This window comes from Microcebus murinus, chromosome 7, assembly GCF_040939455.1.
Source record: "Microcebus murinus isolate Inina chromosome 7, M.murinus_Inina_mat1.0, whole genome shotgun sequence".
In the NCBI taxonomy this organism is placed as follows: Eukaryota; Metazoa; Chordata; class Mammalia; order Primates; family Cheirogaleidae; genus Microcebus; species Microcebus murinus.
In genome coordinates this window covers 25,240,816-25,253,768 of record NC_134110.1, presented here as the reverse complement: position 1 = coordinate 25,253,768, position 12,953 = coordinate 25,240,816, and the positions used below count along the sequence as shown (strand labels likewise).

General features: G+C 50.8%; 1 protein-coding gene across 5 annotated transcripts in view; it reads left to right on the top strand.

Annotated features, from left to right (window-relative positions):
* MROH1 (maestro heat like repeat family member 1) overlaps positions 1-12,953 on the top strand; it is a 67,222-nt gene that overhangs the window by 14,061 nt on the left and 40,208 nt on the right. For all 5 annotated transcript variants that reach the window (XM_076004925.1, XM_076004928.1, XM_076004926.1 and 2 more), the window contains 5 exons: positions 361-506; positions 2,026-2,157; positions 3,035-3,197; positions 3,352-3,450; positions 12,361-12,512. In XM_076004925.1, the coding sequence (XP_075861040.1) occupies positions 361-506; positions 2,026-2,157; positions 3,035-3,197; positions 3,352-3,450; positions 12,361-12,512 (692 nt within the window). The remainder of the gene's footprint in view (positions 1-360; positions 507-2,025; positions 2,158-3,034; positions 3,198-3,351; positions 3,451-12,360; positions 12,513-12,953) is intronic.

The window sequence follows — 12,953 nt, the reverse complement described above, 5'->3', positions numbered from 1 at the left end:
CACCCGACCCCTGTGCAGGCAGGGATGTCAAGGTGGGGTGTGGCTAGACCAGATGGGAGGGGTACACCAAGAGAGGGCATCTGCAGATCAGTGTGGCCTTGAGGACAGCAGCGTGGCCATGGGGATAGTAGGTATGGCTGAGGGGATGGGAGGCATGGCTGTTGTGCAAGGTGGACAGGCCCACTGGGCCCTGAGGCATCAGGCTGGTGGTGGTGCCAGAACATGCTGTATCCTTCCACTCTGAGTCTGTGATCCTCAGAGGCTGACAGGTGTGTGCTGTAGGGGATGGCAGTTGAGGTGTGATAGAGTAGGGTGCTCAGGCTTAAGAATGCAGTGCTAACCTGGGTTTTGTCACTGCAGAGCTGTCCTGGACTCTGCTGGATGCCATTACCGACAAGGACCCCATGGTGCAGGAGCAAGTCTGCAGTGCTCTGTGCTCCCTCGGGGAGGTGCAGCCACAGGAGATGCTCTGTGCCTGTGAGCAGTACTTGCGGCAGCATGACAAGGTATTTCTGCCCCTTGGTGATGGTGATGTTGTCAGGGCCACCCTCAGTCTGGGCTGACCTGGTTTGAGAAAGACAGCCCCGCCAGAAGCAGCTGGTCAGGCACTGTGCAGTGCCAGCTGCATGTCTCAGCTCTCTCAAGGCTGGGTACTTAGGACAGATGGCCTGCCTTGTCTTGTCACACATGGGGTGTGGCTGCATCCCCCAGTGATCTCAGGGTCCTGTCATGAGGGGACTGGGCTGTGGCCACTGCATCATTCACTGTCGTGAAGGAGGCTGTTTGCCACGCCTTTGATTCTGCACTGAATGGAGACAGCAGCTCTGTGCCAGGCTTGGTGCCCAAGGGACAGACCATGGTCCCTGCCTGAGGGAGAGAAGGTTTTTTCCAACAGTCACTTGGAGAGAGAGTCCTGAGGGGTCCTCCACTGCTGGTCGGTCACTGACCCAAGCCTGGGGCAGAAGTGGCTCGGAGCTGGTCTCACTTCGTGGCATTTCTGCCCTCTCCTGGCAGTGGCTCAGCAGTTCTCTGTAACCACTGACAGCACTAGCTCTCTGTTGTCTGAAATTATTATGCACATTTTCTTTTTTCTCAATGTGCAGTTTAGGCTGTTCTTGGAAGGGGAAGAGACTTTTGCAATCTCAAAAGACCGTTATTCTTTGTGTTTGGTTTAATATTTTGCTACATGAGAGTATTTATCTCTCATCTTTTGACTGCCATCTCCTGGGGACTAGCCCAGTTCCATGAAAACATCCACTGACTGTGCTGTGGCCTTGTGACACGTCCTGGGGGATGGTCTCTCCTTTCTGCCCCCTCAGCTGTCTTAGCTATTTTATTTTTATTTTTATTTATTTATTTATTTTTTTATTAGCAACTTCAAACTCCTGGGCTCAAGCAATCCTCCTGCCTCAGCCTCCCGAGTAGCTGGGACTACAGGCATGCGCCACCATGCCCGGCTAATTTTTTCTCTATATATTAATTGGCCAATTAATTTCTTTCTATTTTTATAGTAGAGACAGGGTCTCGCTCTTGCTCAGGCTGGTTTCGAACTCCTGACCTCAAGCAATCCGCCCGCCTCGGCCTCCCAGAGTGCTGGGATTACAGGCGTGAGCCACCGCGCCCGGCCCTATTTTATTTTTAAAAATCTGTTTTTATTTATTTATTTAAAGACAGGGTCTCATTCTGTTGCCTAGGCTGGAGTACAGTGATGTCATCATAGTTCACTGCAGCCTCAAACTCCTGGGCTGAAGTGATTGGTCTCCTTGCCTCAGCCTCCCGCACAGTTAGAACCACCACACCTGGCTAATTTTCTATTTTTCATAGAGACAGGGTCTCACTATGTTGCTCAGGCTGGTCTCAAACTCTTGGGCTCAAGTGATCCTCCTACCTTGGCCTATAAAGAGTGCCCCTCCTCCTATGTTTGAGGCACAGAGGGCTGATTAGTGTGGGTTTGTCCCTGTAGAGGCGATGACAGGTGTACAGGGTGCCTGGGCGCTGGGCTCACCTCCCAGCTTCTCTCTTCAGCTGGCATATCCATATCGGGCGATGGTTCTGAGGACCATGGAGATGGTTCTGCGCAGCCACACCAGCGAGCTGGACAAGGACACAGCTAACATCATCATCCTCCTGGCCTCTAGCGAGATGACCAGGACAAAGGTACATGGGCAGGTCTTCTGGCCTTGGATACTCGGTCCTAGCTTGGGTAGGAAGCTTCTTTTTTTTTTTTTTTTTTTTTTGAGACAGAGTCTCGCTTTGTTGCCCAGGCTAGAGTGAGTGCCATGGCGTCAGCCTACCTCACAGCAACCTCAAACTCCTGGGCTTAAGCAATCCTTCTGCCTCAGCCTCCCAAGTAGCTGGGACTACAGGCATGCGCCACCATGCCCGGCTAATTTTTTCTATATATATTAGTCGGCCAATTAATTTCTTTCTATTTGTAGTAGAGACGGGGTCTTGCTCTTGCGAGAGCTGGTTTCGAACTCCTGAGCTCGAGCAATCCGCCCACCTCGGCCTCCCAGAGTGCTAGGATTACAGGCGTGAGCCACTGCGCCCGGCCGGAAGCTTCTTTTTATTGGCCTTTCTACCCAAGAGCATTAAGAGTGCTGATTAGTGTCTGGCCACCTTGGACTGACAGAGGCCCCATGGTCCTATGGACTACCCTGCTGTGCCAGGGACAGTCACCCCACAATCTTCCGAGGCAGAAACCAAAGCAGAGAGCAAAGCGCCCAAACTCTTACAGCAGATGTAGGGGCGCTGGTGCCTGTGCGGCCTAGGCCAGGCCTATGGCTCTGTGCTGGGCCTAGTCCTCTCAGGGTGCTGGCGCCTCAAGGCTCCTAGCCCCTCTCCCCAGCGCTATTGCTTCCCCCAAGTGTGAGGGCTTCTGGCACAGCCCTCAGAAGGGAGGCCATGCCCTGCAGCCTTCTGCAACCCTCACGTTCTGGGGACACTGAGCACAGGGAAGCCAAGGGTGGGACATCTCGGTTTTGCCTGTTTGAGATTTCAGGAGAGGTCCTACCTCTGTCTCCCTGGGGTCTAGGAGCTGGTTTGTGGCTGGCAGCAGGCTGCGAGCAGTGTCCTTGTGGCCGTGGGGCAGCACTTCGTCAATAGGGTGATGGAGGAGATGCTGAGCAGGTTCCAGCCTGGGGCTCTGCCACACTGTTCTGTCGTGCGGACGTTTGCCAGCCTCGCAGTTTCCAATGGTAGGTGATGGCTTGGCCCCCACCCTGTGTTCTTGAGCGAGTTGGAGGGCCTTTGAGGACTATGCTGGCTCCTGGGTTCCTCCCATCCCACTGTAGGGTTGGGCCCAGGGCTGGCCTTGGCAACAGCCCCTGTGATGGCCCTTCTCTCTTGCAGTGTTTGGTGTGGTCCCTTTCTTGCCATCCATCCTGAGCACCATGCTGCCTATGCTGGGCATGACCAAGCAGGACGAGCTGAGGGTTGCCTTCTGCTCTGGTAAGGTGGTGATTCCAAGGGCAGTGGGTACCCGCCAACTCCCTTCTTTTGTTTGCAGTGCCCCTTTGTGGGGCCAGGGCTGGGCACTTGGAGGGGCTGCTGGCTAAGCCTCTCCCTTTTGTGGCTTCTCTCTGCTCCTAGGGAGCACCCAGTACCTTCTGCGTATCGTTGGGGGCCTGAACTTACCTGTGGTGGAAATAGACTTCCTCCAAGCCTTGACCTTCCATTTCTGCCCCCACTTCTTTCCTCACTCTGAGCTGGAGGAGTGGCTACTCCTTGGGTATCTCGGCACTAGGGGTCCAGGGGGATATTCTCCCACCTCTTACCTCCTCCTGATAGTGGTTCCTCATGTCCAGTGTCTGCCAAATTCTGTACCAGGCAGGGGACCATAGGCCTGTTTCCAGTGTGGGCCTTGGTGGCTTCAGCTAAAACTGGTGCCCCATGGGGAGTGTGGCCATTGGGAATGGAGGGTGTCCTGCTAGAAAGGGGACAGAGGGTTAGTTCAGCAGAAGTTGGAGATTCTGGGACACTAGGGGGCCAGGTATCCCTTGCAGCAACCTCACAGCCAGGGCCCTTGGCTTCCTGGGCACTGCATCCTAAACTAGGCATGGTGGAACAGGCCTGAGTGTGGGCCTCGCCATGTGCACACGTACAGATGGGCAGGGGCACAGGGTGGCCTCGTCCAGGCTCACATGACCAGGACCAAGCAATGGGGCACCCCATGGTGTCCCTGGCAGTGACTTCCTTGATACTCAAAGGAAAATACATGGCATGAATCCCTCCAACTGCTGAGGCTCTGAGCAGAAACTGACTTACAGTTCTGAAAGACTCTTGGTCAGCTTTTCCTTGGTAGGCCTAATGTCCTTCCAGGTTTTACCCTGTCGATATTTTCTTTCACGCGTGGACCTAGTGGGTTTAACCAATAAGACTCTCTGAAGGATCCCCTCAGGTGAGGTGCCCCTCACCACAGATGGAACATCATGTTTGCATTTGGAGCAGATGGTGGTCCCGCTGGCCACAGCAGCCTCCGTCAGGCCAAGGAAGTCTGCACCCACTGTGTATGAGGCCCATTGGCAGTTGTGGGCAGTTAGGGCCTGAGGCAGACTCTGGTGCTGGGCAGACCTGTGTCCACCATGGGGAGAGAGTGGGTCCAGCCAAGAGCAGTGACGCTTCCCAAGAGCAGGAGCAGGTATGTGCCCGCAGCTTTGTTCCCATCCAATTCTCAGGATGCTGCCGCTGGGCAGGAGAGGAGCCTGAGGGAGGCCCAGATAGCCAGGTGCCTGGTCGGCCTGGCCAAGCTGTTCCGCAGGGCAGGCAGCCAGCGATTCCTGCTGTCTGAGGAAAGTCTTTGACAGGAAAGGTGGCAGCAAAGGAAACAAGCTGTGACTTGGGGAATGCAGACAGTTCAAGGAGAAGAATACAGCCAAGAAAGAGAACCTATGATGATATCCTCAGGGAGATAAGATAATGCGTGTGTGGAACTAGAGCTTGTCACTATGAGGAAGGGGAGCTAAAGACATTATGATAGAAATGGAAAACATAATAGAAAATTGGCAGAGAAAGTTGAGGACATCTTTCGGAAAATAGAGCCAAAGTGCAGGGATATGGAAAGTAGAAGAGAGAAGAAAGAATTAGGCCAGACCGTGAAGCCAGCATTGCAATAACAGGCACCCCAGGGAGAATGGACAGAGAAGTGGGGGCCATGAAGTGATTAAAAACCACTCCTCACACTGAAGATATCCCAGATGGAAAGGTCATTTGAGGGTCACATGAAACGTGTTTGCAGAGAGCGACTGGTCCAGGAGGAGGAAACAGGGTGGCCTTGGGCTTCTCGCTGGTGCTGGTAAGCTCAGGGGACAGCCCCACAAAGCCCTGATGGGAAGCTCAATCTGGAATTTGAGCCCAGCCTGAAAGCCATTTCAATGTGAGGGTGAAATAAAGACTAGAGAATCAGGGCTCAAAAGCACACTTCACATGTGACTTTAGCAGTGACTGGAGGTGGACCCCACTAAGGTGTGGATTGAGCCAAGATGGAAGAGGCCCAGGAGCTACAGGATGGGGCGTGTGGCTGTGTGCTGACATGGCACCTACTGAGAGGTGGGGGCTGCATTGGTGCTGCACAACTGGAAAGCTGAGCAGACACAAGCTCCCTGACTCAGCTGTAGGGAGGGGTGAGCTCTCAGCAGTGCCATGGCTAGAACGCAGGCAGAGAACCTCGTGGGCCAATAAAAGTTGCCTAAAGGTTAGGAAGTGTTTGTGGAGAGAGGTGCAGAAAGGGGTAGCTTGAGAAACACGGCAGGTTCATTACTTAGAGAATGGTTGCTCCCAGAGAGAGGGAAATTGGGTGTATGAGAATTGCTCTTTTAGTTTTGTTTTCTTTTTCTTTGAGACAGAGTCTCACTCTGTTGCCCGGGCTAGAGTGCCATGGTGTCAGCCTAGCTCACAGCAACCTCAAACTCCTGGGCTCAAGCAATCCTACTGCCTCAGCTTCCTGAGTAGCTGGGATTACAGGCATGCACCACCATGCCCGGCTAATTTTTTCTATATATTCTTTTAGTTGTCCAGCTGATTTCTTTCTACTTTTTTAGTAGAGACAGGGTCTCGCTCTTGCTCAGGCTGGTCTCCAACTCCTGAGCTCAAACGATCCTCCCACCTCGGCCTCCCAGAGTGCTAGGATTACAGGCGTGAGCCACCAGGCCCAGCCGAGAATTGCTCTTTTAACCTGTGTGTGTGTGTGTGTGTGTGTGTGTGTGTGTGTGTGTGTGTGTGTGTGTGTAAAATGTTGATTAAAAATCAAAACCTAATAACAAATTGGGGAATGAGATTCTGGTTCTGCCAATATAGTGGCCTGTTATTCTGAAAAACCTTCTCACTACAAAATACCTAGAAATGCTGATCAGTTTGACCAAGGTCCTCCTGATTAGGAGGAGAAACCCTGAGGCCGACAGGAAGGCTGCGTGAGGAGGTGAGGGGTCAGAGGTCTCCAGCTGCCCCGGGCAGTCTGGATTTCAGCAGCCACAAGGGTGGGTAGGAGACAAGGCCTTTCTGCACATCAGGTGGAGTCCAGAGCCCATCTGAACCAGAACCTCCAAGGTCCATTCTCAGCCAAAGGGTGATGGTGACTAATGAGAAATTATCAGATGTAGGATGTAAAATAACAGGATGAAGAGATAAAAGAAGGAACAAATCATGAGAAAAGAGAGTATGCGGACAAAGCCAGTTTGAAAAAAGGACCAAATCAAGTTTTTAGAAACGAGACTATAACCCTTTCCATTGAAGAGCAAGTGGATGGGTTAGATAGGGCCTGAAGTCAGCTGCGAGGAAGTACAGAGAGGAGGGGTGTGTTCGGGCAGGTGTCGGGCGCACTCACTCCCAAGAGACAGGTGCATGAAGAGGTCACACTTAGCTGCATCCCGTCAAAATGAGATGCTGTCAAGTGGCCACCTGGACTGCTATGCCTGGAGCCACAAGCCCACAGCCACTGACCCCCTGCCCAAGGCTATCACCCACTACCCAGGGCATCAGGAAGCCCATCCTCCATGGGACTGGACAGGGCGCAGAGGCTCCTGGGTGTTTCCAAGTGAGCGTGAGGAGTGCACAGGGTACCCTGGTGCCAGCAGGAAGGTCCCAGCATGCCCACTGTAGAGGTGGAGGGGGGAGGAAGCAGTTAGAGCTCTGTGCCCTTTGTGCTGTCAGGGAGGGGTAGGAATGCCAAGTAGCCTTAGAGGTGGCCACTACAGGGTTGGAGGTGCGCTATCCGTGGCCTGATTGTGAATCCTGGCGTTTCTGCCACAGCATGTTCCTCTTGCTGAACCAGCAGCCTCTGCAGACCGCCCCTCCTGGGCTCCTGGGCCTGAATCTGCTGCCATACAGTGGCTGTGTGGCCTGGGGGTGCTCATCACTGTCTCTGGGCTCATGGCTCTGCAGGAGCCCTGAGTAAGCCTACTCCCACATATGTTGCCACTGTGACCTTTGTCACTGCTGTGTATGGTCCTCATCCCACATGCCCAGACCTGAGCAAGGCAGAAAATACAGAAAAAAAACAATACTTCCGAAAGTTAAAAATTGGCAAAGCAATTATATTTTTTTCTTTCTTTTTTTTTTGCTATTGTTCTTTTTTAATATGTATTTTAATTTTTTTATTCTGCATATTATGGGGTACAAATATTTAGGTTACATATGTTGCCCTTCCCCCCCCCCAGTCAGAGCTTCAAGCATGTCCATCCCCCAGATGGTGCGCATTGCACTCATTATGTATGTATATACCCATCCCCTCCTCCCCCCTCCCATCTGCCTGACACCCGATAAATGTTATTCCTGTATGTGCACTTAGGTGTTGATCAGTTTGCTGGTGAGTACATGTGGTGCTTATTTTTCCATTCTTGGGATCCTTCACTTAGTAGAATGGGTTCCAGCTCTATCCAGGAAAATACAAGAGATGCTATATCGCCATTATTTCTTATAACTGAATAGTACTCCATGGTATACATTTTATTAATCCACTCATGTATTAATGGGCACTTGGGTTGTTTCCACATCTTTGCAATTGTGAATTGTGCTGCTAAAACAATTATATTTTATATCTGGTTCTTTGAAAACAGTGAATGAAATAGTTAAGTTGCTACCTAATCAAGAAAAAAGGAAGAGCAAATCGAAACCACAATGAGATATCACTTAACTCCAGTGAGAATGGCCTTTATCAAAAAATCTCCAAACAATAAATGCTGGCGTGGTTGCGGAGAGAGAGGAACACTCCTACACTGCTGGTGGGACTGCAAACTAGTTCAACCTCTGTGGAAAGCAATATGGAGATACCTTAAAGCGATACAAGTGAATCTACCATTTGATCCAGCAATCCCATTGCTGGGCATCTACCCAAATGATCCAATGACATTCTACAAAAAAGACACCTGCACTCGAATGTTTATAGCAGCACAATTCATAATTGCAAGGCTGTAGAAACAGCCCAAGTGCCCATCAATCCAAGAATGGATTAATAAAATGTGGTATATGTATACCATGGAGTACTATTCAGCTCTAAGAAACAGTGGTGATATAGCACATCTTATATTTTCCTGGTTAGAGCTGGAACCCATACTACTAAGTGAAGTATCCCAAGAATGGAAAAACAAGCACCAGATATATTCTCCAGCAAACTGGTATTAACTGAGTAGCACCTAAGTGGACACATAGGAACTACAGTAATAGGGTATTGGGCAGGTGGGAGGGGGGAGGGGGGTGGGTATATACATACATAATGAGTGAGATGTACACCATCTGGGGGATGGTCATGATGGAGACTCAGACTTGTGGGGGGAGGGGGGGGAAATGGGCATTTATTGAAACCTTAAAATCTGTACCCCCATAATATGCCGAAATAAAAAAATATATATGTATTAAAAAAAAAAAAAGAAAAAAGAAGGAAGAAAACTCCAAAGCGAAATGGGAAATGATGGAGGGACAGTGACACTACCTCTGAGACCCAGAGCAGGAAAGTTAACTTCCCTGAAGGGGGGAGCTCTGAGCTGCTGGTACTACCCCAGCATGGAGCCCAGGCTGCTTCAACAGGGGATTCTCCCAAGAACAAAAAAGTGAAAGGGATAGTTTCTAAATTCCTCTCATGACCTGAGCATTACAGCAAGAGAGGCATATGGGCCCGGCTCCCCCACTAGCCCACCTCCATCTGTCCTCCTGCCGCAAAATCTGTAGTCAAAGGTGGTTTTACAGGAAATGGTGACCTTTGATGTGTTAATTCTCAGTTCCAAAACTTGAGAACCAAGTAGATATTCATAATTGTCATGTGGCATCCCCCACGATAGCTGAGCCTAAACCTCGTCTCAAGCAGCAAGGACTGGCTGTGTCCTGACCAGGCAGTCACCCCAGGGAATGCATGGACAATTCCATATTGGGAGGTTGGACTCATTATACTAATTAGTATGAAAAAAAAAATCATACAACCACCTCCCTAGTTGTTGTTAAAAATCTTATAAATATGAATAGATGAATACTTCTTTCACATGGTAAAAATATATTTATCTCAGCCTCAAAGATAGCATCTTGCTTAATGGGAGGCACTAGAAGCATTTCTACTAGTGTCAAAAGCAAGATATAGATTCTCACTCTTACACTTTTTAAAACACAGAATTCTAGAGAATATACAATAACCCACTCAATTTATGAGCCAGGTTAACCTATGACCCAAAGCAGGTGAGGATAGTGTGAGAGGGTAACAGAAATGCAGAAACCCTAAAACAAGCAAGTTGTAGTTGAGGAATGCCCAGATTGCAAGGCTAAGTTCACCTGCTGTTTTCTCCATTTTATGCAGGAAGGTGGAAGCCCCTGAGAGGGTGAGTGGTCCCTCCAGGATCCCACAGCTGGGTGGGGCTGTGGTGTTCGCCACCCAGAGGCCCTCTCTGGGATTGGTGTGGGCAAGGAGGGCTGGTGTTACCATCTGTGGAATGTCATCTAACATTCTGGGGAATTTAACCAGCACTACAAGACCCCACAGTAAACCAACCAGACAAATAAAGAATGGAAGAAACCAAATTTTATGGTCTTTAGTTAATAAAATTGTCTATGTAAAAATCCCAACACATTCCCACAAATTATTAGAGGTGACAAGAATTGAGCAGGATGCTGCTGTAAGATCAGCATCTAAGGAGTATTTACATTCCTACTTACCAGTGTCAGAGGTGGCATATAGCTCTCTGTTCATCTGCCTGTCCCCACTGGTTCATGAATTAACTGTTGGGTTAGCCCCTGGGGTGGCTGGTGACCCTGAAGGCAGTGCTGGAGGGTAGGCCCATGGCCCGAGAGTAGGGGAGGAGACGCTTCTCAGTTCTGCTCTAGCAGGGGCAGGGCTGGTCTCTGCTGCAGGGACTCCAGAGGGAGGCTTCATGGTGACCACGGGCAACACAGGAGCCTTGGGTACAAGCGTGGGCTCAGGCGGGGTCGAGGTCCTCTTCAGTGAGGTTGACATCACTGAAGTGGGTTTGTTGAGAGAAAAGGGTGTGAGATGGTTGAGCACGGACAAGCCAGAGGCTGGCAAGCCTGGTAGGGCTGTCAGGGACACCTGTACCTGTTGGCTTAAGTGCTGGATTTAAAGTGGTTTCTTTTTTTTATTTGTTTTTGAGACAGAGTCTCGCTTTGTTGCACAGGCTAGAGTGAGTGCCATGGCGTCAGCCTAGTACACAGCAACCTCACACCTGGGCTCAAGCAATCCTACTGCCTCAGCCTCCCGAATAGCTGGGACTACAAGCATGCGCCACCATGCCCGGCTAATATTTTTCTATATATATTAGTTGGCCATGAATTTCTTTCTATTTATAGTAGAGACGGGGTCTTGTTCTTGCTCAGGCTGGTTTTGAACTCCTGATCTCGAGCAATCCTCCCTCCTCGGCCTCTCAGAGTGCTAGGATTACAGGCGTGAGCCACAGTGCCTGGCCTTAAAGTGGTTTCTTAAGATGCAAAAAGTACAAATCACGAAAGAGAGGATTAATACATTTGATGTTAAAAATTAACCTTGTGCATTATGAGATACTATAAAAAGTTTATCTCTGCTCTGTACAAAGTGGAAAGGCCCAGCCCTGGTCCTGGGAGTAGGAGTAGATGGAGCACATGCAGCAGGAGCCGGCACACACATCTGACCAGCACTCAACACTGTGCCTGCGCCAGCCCAGGTGGTCCAGCTTTGGGCATCAGTGGTACCATTGCCCCATTTTATAGGCGAGAAAACCCAGACACAGTAACTTCCCTCAGGTCACAAACCTGAGGAGTGACAGAGTCAGCCTTGTGACTGGGCAGTCTGTCTCACACTGATGAGCTGCCTTTCAAAGCAGATACAGGAAGAAATCCTGTTAAATGAGAAAGGGAGACCTCAGCTCAGACAGAAGTGGGGGAGGAAAGGTCAAAGCCAGCCAACCTACACCAGGAAAGACACCCACTGGTAATTAGGAGAATCCAGATGAGGCTGTATAGGAAGATGTCGTTTTATATCAGTCAGTTTGGAGAAAATATATTAATTGTCTGCAAATGTAGAGTTCAGTTGTTTCTTGGAACAGCACTTGTGGCTGTCAGGAGCAGTGGCTGGGAGTCCACTTTGGAGGGCATGTGGCCCCATTGGTGAAGCTGAAGATACGGACAGCTTCTTAGTGGGCCTCAGGCCTGTGAGGACCCTCCCTGAGTGGTAAGCACTTCCCGGGGCTCTGGACTTGCCCCTGAAGCTTCTGAGTGAGGCCTTGGGCGACTGGCCAAGAGGTACTGCCCCCTTGGCGGTGTCCCTCTTTGGGTTCCCACCTCTGCCTAGTCCTCGGCAGGGTGGTTGGTATTTACACTGGTTTCCTATTACTTAGGTAGCAACGTAGCAAGCAAAAATTGGGTAGCTTAAAACGTCAGAACCTTATCCTTTCGCAGCTTAGAAGGTCAGAAGTCCAAGATCAAGATGTCAGTGGGACTGGTTGCTTGTGGAGACCAGAGGGAGAGCGCATAGCAGGCCTTCCCTGGCTTCTGATGGTGGGCATGGGTCCCGGGTGTCTTTGGCTGTGGTTGCATTGCTCCCCCGCTCTCCCTCTCCCTCTCTCCTTGTGTCACGTGGCTATCTCCTCTCTGTCTCTGTCTCTTCTCCTTTTCTGATAAGGACCGCAGTCATGTTGGATTTGGGGTCTACCCTACTCAATTGTGATCGTGTCTTAATTACATCCGCAAAGATCCTGTTTCCAAATGAGGTCACTGTCTGAGGTTCTGGGAAAAACATGAACTTGTGAGGCTCTGTTTACCCTATTGTGGTCCTGGAGTCCGGCACCTGGCCAGTGTGCCAGGGAGGCATCTTGCAGACTGGAATGGGATTTCTAGAAGGGGCATGATGCAGACCAGGGGTGTTGCGAAGCCACTCTCCACTGGGGTTTGTTGCAGCCCTGCAGCACTTTAGTGAGAGCACCCTGGAGTATCTGGCCAACCTGGACAAAGCACCAGACCCCACGGTCAGAAAGGACACCTTTGCCTCCGACATCTTCAGTGCCTATGACATTCTCTTCCACCACTGGCTGCAGAGTCGAGAACCCAGGGTATGTCCCTATAAGCCTGCCCATCTGGGCCTGGCATGGCTGCCACTGAGGGCCTCTGCTCTGTGGGCTTTGGGGGTTGCCATAGGATGGGCAGGAGGCCAAGTCACCTGTCTACACCTGCTGCCCAGGTGCTCCATCCCTTGAGTTCCCTGCCCACAGATTTTGCTCTGGAGGTGGGGGGCTTGCATGGGGAGCAGGGTTGCCCTGGGTAGAGCCTCACCTGTGGGTCCCACTCCTGTAACTGGTACCAGCCTGCTCTGGACCTCGTCCTGTTCTCCTTGGGCACATGTGCCCCTGAGGCCTGGTCATTGTGGATGTCCACCTGGCTTGTACCCTCTACCTGCCCTGAAGCCCGTGCTCCCTGAGGTGGCACTGAGTGTTTCATACACACTGCTTCTGCCTGGCTGCTGTCCAGTTGTCCACGGTCACTCCACTGCTGCA